Consider the following 9,715-nt stretch of genomic DNA (forward strand, 5'->3'; position numbering starts at 1 on the left):
GAAAGAGTAGGACATCCTTCTCTCAGACAGGAGAAACACAAGAAATCCAAGTTCCAGATTTTAGATAAACAGCTGGATTTTAACTCTAGCAGAATCTCTCTGACTTACTTTAGTTAAAGAAGCTAAACTGTGCTCTGATATCTCGTTTAAAGTCACAGGTAAATTAAGAAAAGCAGAGAATTCGGGCATGCAGGCTCTCAAAAAGCCTTCCGGACCTCCCCCCTCCCAAAACAACTGGCACACCGCTGCGAGGAGAACTGGTCTGACACACAGTTCTGTAAGCGGAGGAGGGGCCACCAATGAGATCAGCTGTACCGCACCGCGGTTTCCCCTCAGAGACACTTGTTTCTGAGAAGGGGATTTTAAACAACGCTATAAAATTAAAAGTACTTACGTTCCTTCTTCTCTCAGAAGAGCCAAGAATTTTTTCACCCGATACTCAGGATCCATCTAAACAGCAAACAAAAGAGATCTCCATTAACGTGATGCAATCTTCAGGTCCCCCCACGGGAAAATGAGCCCAGAGAGGCAGCCGGGGACGCGCATGCGCGTGCGCTCGCTCTGCCCGCGCGTCGGCCTGGCCGGAGATGACCCTGCTTGCCCAGAAGTTCTGCAGCTACATAGTGCAGATACAGCGCTGCTCCGAGAGAAAAACCCGATTAGCACAAGCTCAACGTGCTCACACAGCGACGAGATGAGCCAGACTGGAAAGGGACACACGTGTTTCTATCAGGCGCTTCTGTTTTCACGGCTCTCCACGTATCGGCTTCATCCCGCACCGCCAAGTCCAGCCCGGCTCTGCACAAGCCAGGCCCGCTCCATGTCTGCGTCTGTCTGCCCCCTGCCAGAGCTGGGGCAGCAAATTAAAGAGTCAGGAGCAGAAGGGACTGAAGATGTCCTCAATGTTCCTCTGTCTTCCTTACAGCTCCGGCAGCACAGCGCCGGAGGAGAGGGGCTGCGCGTGGTGGGTTAGCACCGAGGGAAAGCTGAATCACAGCACACGGCTTCCAGAACTTGCAGTACCAACTTGTGTTGTGGTTCCATCAAAGCAGGAACATCCTCTAAAGATCTGCCTCTCCCCCAGCACTGAGACAGAGACACCAGGGAAGCGGGAAGAAGGGCTACGAAGGAGACAGAGACTCAGACTGCCATCAGAAGACACAACGTGCAACTGCATCAGTTCTTTGTGCTGATGCACACGGGGGTGTTGATCCTCTCTAATGTGAAAGACTCGCGGCAAATTGCCATCACTCCGCCAAACAACAATTGCCCCGAGAAGCTGTGGCTGCCCCATCCCTGGAGGTGTTCAAGGCCAGGTTGGATGGGGCTTGGAGCAACCTGGGCTGGGAGGAGGTGTCCCCTGCCCAGGGCAGGGGGTGGGACTGGATGGTCTTTAAGGTCCCTTCCAACCCAAACCATTCTGTGATTCTATGATTCTATATAACTGGAACAGCGCAATGGACTGAAAAGTGGTTAAATTGCTGGGCTCAAAAAGCTGTGATCGGTGGCACAAAGTCCAGTTGGAGACCAGTCACTAGCGATATATGCCAGGTGTCCATACAGGAGCCAACGTGGTTTAACCTCTTTATTAACAAACGGGATTTGGGGACAGAGTGCACTCTCAGCACATTTGCAGATGACACAGAATCGAGAGGTGCATTTCATGTACTTGCTAGTGGTGCTGTCATTCAGAGAGACCTCAACTGGATGGAGATACAGACTGACACAAATCTCATGCAGTTCAGCAAAGGGAAATCCAAAGTCTTCCACCTAGGCAGGAATAACCCCATGCACCAGTACATGCTGGGGGATAACTGGCTGGAAAGTGACTTTGCAGAAAAGGATCAGAGGGTCCTGAAGGACAAGTTGAACATGAACCAGCAATGGGCCCTTGCAACAAAGATGGCCAACAGCATGCTGGGCTTCGTTAGGAGGAATGTTGCTATCAGATTGAGGGAGACGATTCTTCCCCTCTTCTCAGTGACACCACACCTGGAGGACAGTGTCCAGTTGAGGGCTCCCCAGTACGAGAGAGACAGTGACATACCAGAGAGAGTCCAGCAAAGGGTCACAAGGATGATTAAAGGTCTGGAGTATCTGTCATGCAAAGAGAGGCTGTGAGAGATAAGATTGTTTAGTCTGGAGTAGAGAAGATTCGGGACTGGGGAGGGAAGGGTGACTCTCACCAACATGTACAAATACCTGATGGGAAGAGTAAAGAAGAGGAGACACACGCTCTTCTGAGTGGTGCCTGTTGACAGGGCAGGAGGCCACAGGCACAAATCGAAATGTAGTTCCAGGTAAACAGAAGAGAAATCTTTTCATTGCAAAGGTGATCACACACTGTTAGGGACTGCCCATGGAGGTTATAGAGTCTCCATCCTCAGAGGTATTCAAGATCCAATTGGACATGGCCCTGAGCAACCTGTTCTAGTCAATCACGCTTGGGCAGAGCCAGGGATTGGACTAGACAAAGACGCTATCATAGAATCATAGAACACCAGGTTGGAAGAGACCTCAAGGATCATCTGGTCCAACCTTTCTTGGCAAAAGCATGGTCTAGACAAGACAGCCCAGCACCCTGCCCAGCTGAACCTAAGAATGAGGAATCCACCGCTTCCCAGGGGAGATTATTCCAATGGCTGATTGTTCTCATTGTGAAAAAATTTCCTCTTGTGTCCAATCAGAATGTTCCCCAGAGTAACTCGTACACATTAACCCTCACTTTTTCCACGTGACTACTCCTATAAAGGCAGTCTCCATCTTCTTTGCAGCCACCCTTTAAATACTGGAACATGCTGATAAGGTCTCCCCTAAGCCTTCTTTTCTCATGACTGAACAATTAGCAGAGTGTATCTGTTTAGTACCTTCCTGCTCTCCGTGACATTCACCCAAAGAGAAGACGGTCACGAAGAGTTTACCGTAGAGAACCAGATGCCACCTGCATGGTGAGCTAGATAAAGCCTTCACTGCAAGTCCTGGACAGAAGGTTCAAAAGTGGCTGAAACCACATGGACAGCCAAAGCGAGTCTGGGAACCAGAGTGGCCAAGGCCAAGGTTAAGCAAAAAGAATTACCAGTGCACACTCTCTCAACAAGCTTCAGGCAGCCCATAAAAGAAAGGGATTTAGGAAAAGGACAAAATACATGTGATCTTTGACCATGAGTAGAAAAATGCATCTGAGAGGGATCCCTGGCCTTCTCGGGTGAGACACACGGCGTTTTTGTAGACATTGACTTCTGAAAGGACTTCTTCAGAGAAGTTACTCAAGTAGCAGCCCACCAAGTCCTCTGATTTGGCTTCTCATCTACGGTACAAACTCACAGACAGATTCTCCATGAGAAAGCGAGAAGAGCTGGGCAAATGAACGGCCAAGAAATGGACCTTGCTGGCAACAGTCCAAAACCCAAACTTCATCCATTCGTGCTGGAGCTGGAAAGGCCTGGTTCCCATCAAATGTTGATGTCAAAGAGGGTAATGAGATGTCTGTAATCATCTACACACACGCTTTCAGAAGGTTTGAATTGGATTAGATGATGTCCTGAGGTTCTTTCCAACAAGGATGGTTCTGTGACTTTAAGATCTTAAGTTTTCTGCAAATCAGGCAAACCAGTAGAGGCAGCTAGATGGTTAGAGGAACAGCGACTCGCTACTTATGTACTTGCGCTCCATACAGAGTCCCTGCGGAGGGCCAAAGGCAAAATCCATACAAACACAGCAAATGTTTTTGCTGCCAGGCACACCAACACCAGCAGTCTATTGCACGGAACAGCAGGTGAAGAGTCAAGACGCTTTTTGCAGAGGCCACAAAAATCAGGGAATTTACTCAGTAAAGAGAGAATCTTTCACAACTCAGATTGACCCAAGGAACCACAAACACCGAGGTGGAGCAAGGCGTGATTTCTGGCCATCGTTGGAAAGCCCAAAGCTGATCAAAAAAGAATGTCACACAGAAGAGTCAAAGCGCTTGGCTTATTCCAAGATTACTTATCTCACTGACTGACACAGGGATCAAGAGTATCGTCTACCTCCAAAGATGAGGGTCCTGTTGCCAGGACCTTGGTGAAACCTTAGGAAACCGTGGAAAAGTCATCACAATCAGGAAATAGCAACAAAGGACCAACCAGATAGTTCCGGTAAAAAAAAAAAAAACCAAAACCACAACATGATCCGAGGTGGATATACACAAACAAATCTCTTCTTTTCATTCCTAGAAAATTTAGAAAATTTGTACTAATGCCACCAGCTGAAATTCAAACTTGACAATGCCACTGTTCTGTCTCCCAAACCACAGACGCTGCCTCCCCACCCCTTTTCACTCAGACATAAGAAAGGGGCCACGGTAAAACACTTTGTCCACAATCTGTACTGACACAGGTCCTACAGACTCTTTGGGGGCAGAACAGCATTTATCTGCCGACACAATATCTTGTCCAAAAGACTAAAGCAGGAAGCTGAAAGGCAAAGAAGAGGCAAATTCGATCAAACAGGTTATTAAAAAATGCAGATACACAACCAGAAGGTTGATCTGCCCTGGAAGGAGCAGAAGACGGTGTCAATAGAGTGCAAAGAGGACGCAGGTTCAGGACTCTTGAACAGACCCTCTAGTGCCCCGTGAAAGGAGAAGTGCTGTCATCAAATGGGATGAAAGATTTTCTAGAAGAACCACGCGGAGATTGACTCTGCGACACAGCTCAGATGGCACGAAAATGGCTGTTCCTGTCTCGGTAATGCAGCATCCTCAGGACATGCCTGGGAGCCCTTAGGAAATACGGCAACTAAAGAGACTTCACTAATCTTCAGGCCAGAGAACAGGAGATACTCCACCAAGCTGTGCATGCCCCTGCGTAGTAAAGTACTCCTGTAAACCAGTCGTGAAATCCAAACTCTCAGTATGTCCAGACACAGCGCTGAGTTTAAAATAATATAGGCAATATTATATGATGAAGTTTCAAAGTAAGTTCCCAGCTAAGTTAAAACAGATTACGGACAAACAGCTTAGATTAAGTTTTATTTATGCTAAAGAGAAGTTTACCACACGAGGAAATACTGGAGGTGCAAAAAGGGGCTTTCTGGAAAGCTGCCTAGTTCATTCGGGTTCCTACTGCAAGAAGGAGAGACACCTTGGGTTTTGGAGCGTTGCCCGGAAGGTCCAAGAGCAACAAGCCAGGCAGGCAAAACAAGCAGAAGGAAGCAGTCCCCAGCTATGGAAAAAGGCGGCTCACGCATCCGGCAGCAGCCCAGGGCAGGGGGAAGCTAGCGTGGCACCCGGGAGCACTGCAAGGTGGTCCATGTACTGGTACTGCAGTCAAGGATACTTCAAAACTAAACTTTTCTGGATTCCCAGGGCAGATCATGAGCGTATCCACTCATCAGAGACTTCTTTTGAAGAAGAACATAACATCATTCCAGGACACTCAGTGTATACAAGATGACCAAAGTATGTGACACTAAATCCGAGTAGTTCGACATTAAAGGCGGCCAGGAATAGCAATAAACACCGTTTGAGGGAAGTTAAGCTGCCAAAAAGCGTGGGCTTACAAGGCTCGTAAACAAGGTAACAAAGCGACCCAAGACAGCAGAGCAATGCAGCGGTTCACAGTACTCCAAGAAAGGATTTTGATATTGAGAGACTGGTTCAGCCAGGCTTTAGTCTGAAACAAACTGAAAGTCACCTGAACAGCTTAAGAATACCTACGTACGGCATATATTGGGTTTACCGGTCTAATAAAACAGAAGACACAGATTGAGTGACTGCAGAGGAGGAAACTAGGTGCACATTTTTTGCAAAGAATTCGCCATGGGATCTAATCAGCTCAATTTTGAGAAATTTCATCCATCACTTGGAATTTTTAAGGGATTTCAGATGTCTTTCTAAAAACCTGCGATGCAGCCCAAGGAAAAAAAGGAAACAGTCTTGGACTTCTCGGTGAAATTTTGCTTTCCTGTAAGAGCTAGCCAAATTCGATATCATTGTGGTCTTCCAAAGCATTCAGATATGAGTGTTCTCTTATTCTGCGAGATCCTGTCTGGCTTTCCTGTATTTATAGCAGCTCAGCAGATGGGAGTCATGTAAACACCTCAGACCTTTCAGAACAGAACTTCTTCATCTTTAGCTTCCATATGCTATTACCTACGCTGTTACACAATTACCTGAATCGAGTGCAATAACGTAAGTCGCATTGCCACCGACTATCCGTGTACAGCAGCAAAGGCAGATTATCAATCATCTCTATCGGCAGTAGCAGCTCTTCCTTTTACACTTGTTCAATTTGTCAGAAAGGGCAGAGAGTCACCGTTCTGCCCGTCTTCTCGCAGCCTGATTGGTCACGGGCTCATCTACAAAACGGTGGTCTGGTTGGAAAAAAACCCGCACAAGAGCAGTTTAGCTGTCTGCAGAGCGCAGGGCAGCGCCAAGACCCCCCACCTCCTGCATCACAGGGGTGCAGCCACGGGGCGATGCCGTGAAGAAGCGTTTCCACCCCGGCTCCAGATTCGGAGCGGCCCGCGATTTACATAACCTTGAGTTTCGAAAAGAACCAACACTTAAGGTCAAAGCAGCAAAAGAAACCGTCCCGAGTCAGAAGAAGGAATCCATTGTCAAGGCTAAGTGAAATGGACCGCAGCGGAGGCAGGCAGTCCCCGAAGGCCTGCGCCCCTTAAACACATCTAATACATGTGAGCAATGACTTACTGACTTGCCTGTAGGTATGGAATTAAAAGCCAAGGAAGAAGAGGAAAAAGTAATCTAGATAAATGACTTTATTCCCCGAGGTGACATCCAGTCAGAGCATATCCTCAGCGCTGTGCAAGTTTTAACAGAATTGTGAATAGTGAACAGAGGGATACATGACTTATATGCTGCTAAACTACATGCCTCTTAGCTTATGCTCAGCCTCTCCTAGGAAGATCTAAGGACAGTTCACTCAGCTGCACTAAATCCATTTGATGTGAAAAGAGAGTGCGCGTGAGGAGGGGGGGAGGACTCAGAAGGGCGCTGAAATGTCAGCCGCCGCGGATTAGGGCTGCGTGCTACACCCTCTCCTTTTTAGCGTGCATACGCTGTCGAGCACGAGCTTGATGGCTGGCTCGCAGGCATAGATGATGGGTGCGGGGGAGGGTTAAGAGCTACATATTTCTACCCTCTGCAATTATTTTCTTTAAAGTGCTGAAAGTGGAAAATCGAGAGAAGAGCAGCTGAGGAGCATGACAGATTTATCTTCTTCAAGGAAAGAGCGCATACACCGGCAGAGGCACCGTTTTCGTTAAAAAAAAAAAATAAAATAAAATAAAATATCCGAAGTGATTGCTATCTGCGATCTGAACGTGCTGGGGGTAGGGAAGACATTTCAGGAAAGGTAAGTTAATCCAATGCCCCCAGTTGCCAGACGCTCTGCTCTGAGGTGCGGCTCTAAACAGCCCACAGGCACTGTGCTTTTTAAAGATCTCTCCACAGACCACGACCTGGTGACTTCTTTGTTCAGAAATTTCTTCTCACCGTAGCTCTTTCCTCTATTAAACCGATTCAAAGGCTCCCCCCACACAGCCCGAGTAAGATCTGCAGAGAAGTGGGAACCTCCGAGACCGCTCCATTTACCCCAGTCCTCCCCGGACCAGAAACACTCTTACTTGTAATGACATTTCTATCAGCATCAGCAGCTTCTTGATACCAATCCAGACAGGTTTCCCTTTGACATTCTGCGCAATAGTGCTGCGTTCCTTGTCTTTGAAGTTACCCAGGAGCTGGGGGGGGGGAAAAAAAGAAAAAAAGAAAAAAAAAAAAAGAAAACAACAGGAGATTGTCAATGTGAATAACAGTACCTAACTCAGGAAAAAGGGAATGAGAAGTTAGAAAGCATTTTCTAGCTTACAAGGAAAATGTGTTGCATTATATCTAAACAAGGCAAAACGCTTAGATTCTTTTATTCTATCATGGTTCTTTTCATAACATGTCTAATCAAACAGTTACTGATTCTCTTTTATGATCCATTCTAGTTTTTCTCCAGGTTAAAGCCTAGAAGGAACACAGCGGCTCAAGCCACACTAAGTTTTCAAAGAGTGTCCACGTCTTTCAGGCTTCGGCGATATCGTCATCGCAACAATCTTGCAAGTTTGCACAAAAGATTTGCCTGTTAGGTTTATTTTAACAGCCTTCAATATCCACTACAATTTCCACTACGGCATGGAATAAGAAGCCATTAAGGGCACAAATTTATAGAAGAACCTATAATCCCTTCAGCACAGAACACCTTCATTTGATGTTGTTCCAATTAACGAGAGCGTGGAACCCTCCAGGCACATTCAGTTTAAGTGCCCCAATTATATTCATTACCCACTTCCATGACCTCGGAAACCCTTCAATCCACTCCACAAACTTTTTCCCTACCGTTCCCTACTGTTCGCTCATTTTGCTTTAATTTATCATATGGAAAAGTCACTCGGAGAAGCCTTAGAACTGTTACGTTATCACATCATGTTAAGTGGGACGGTGTTCCCAAATGCAGGGCTACTGCAAAACCACTCATTTCCAGCACATTTCGAGCTTATTTGTCATCCTTGAGCTTTTTCTCACCTCCAAAGCCTCCATCAGCTGCTCCCCTGTTGCAATGTTGGGCACGTGAATCGTCGTGCTGAAAGCGTTCAGCATTTCCATCTCCTGCAGGACATCCTTGCGACTGGTGGTGCCGATGATGAGGAGCTTGCGACCCTGTCCACACAACGGAGTAAGTGTCAAGAAAGAAAAAGCAAGGGAGGAAGAACCAGCACTGTGAAGCTTCAGCTAGCTACAAATGAAAAAGAAAACGGCCGTGTAAAAATACCATTTAAAATAAGATTAATAGGGTTAAATCTGTCAGTAACTGAAGTAGCCGACATCAGCCATACAAGACCGGGATCAGACGCCAGAAGTCAGAGTCCAAAAATTACGGTACACAGAAGACCCACCCAAACTCACAGCTTTCCTACCTCACCTTTCCTTCTAAATTCACCATTATAAATACCCGAATCCTCAGTAAATTTAAAAGCATGAGCAAACCCCCACTCAAAGAAGCTGAATTACAGATGACTTCTTGGGGGAACAGCCTGTCTTTAGACACCATGTGGGTACAGCGAATTCCCTGCCGCTCTACAGACAGTTCCAACGGTTTTACAGCTCACCGCTTTACGAGCGGAGGTTGCCGTGAGTTCCTACGGCTTCTCATTGCCAGTGCGGTTGTGTAAAAGGACAGTACCGTGTCTGGCAGTCTCCGAGTTCAAACTGACAGCGCGCACCAATTCCGAGTTGGCCTGAGCCGCTAAGAGGGTTTATAAATAATAGAGCAATGACCGGCAAACATCGACCACTGATAAAAATCCACTTTTGTTAGTTCATCTTGCAAATGCCACTTCAATGCTACTTGAATTTTACCGCGGAGTGTTCAGACAGTGACAAACGTCGGCTGCCGGAGGGAGCTGTTGGGATTACCAGCTGTGATCAGTCCGCGTTCCGGTGCAGCACACAGAGAGCCCGTGGGTGGAGGGGGACATCGGTGGCCAAGCTGCCTCCTCGCTTGCTGCGCAGAAACTCAACTGATGCTCAGAGACAAAGAGCAATGTTATATAGTTCAGCCTCACAGCATCCCAGACTGGTGAGGGCTGGAAGGTCCCTCTGGAGCTCCCCCATCCCATCCCCCGCCAGAGCAGGGGCACCTCCAGCAGTGGCACAGGACGGCGTCCA

The 9,715-nt window shown here is 47.3% G+C and overlaps 1 protein-coding gene across 1 annotated transcript in view; it reads right to left on the bottom strand.

The window, feature by feature from the left end:
• NSF (N-ethylmaleimide-sensitive factor) overlaps positions 1–9,715 on the bottom strand; it is a 70,329-nt gene that overhangs the window by 776 nt on the left and 59,838 nt on the right. The window contains 3 exon segments of the mRNA XM_009892410.1: positions 395–450; positions 7,630–7,743; positions 8,573–8,707. Coding sequence (XP_009890712.1) covers positions 395–450; positions 7,630–7,743; positions 8,573–8,707 — 305 coding nt within the window.

Source organism: Charadrius vociferus, unplaced genomic scaffold (assembly GCF_000708025.1).
Source record: "Charadrius vociferus isolate BGI_N301 unplaced genomic scaffold, ASM70802v2 scaffold779, whole genome shotgun sequence".
Classification (NCBI taxonomy): domain Eukaryota; kingdom Metazoa; phylum Chordata; class Aves; order Charadriiformes; family Charadriidae; genus Charadrius; species Charadrius vociferus.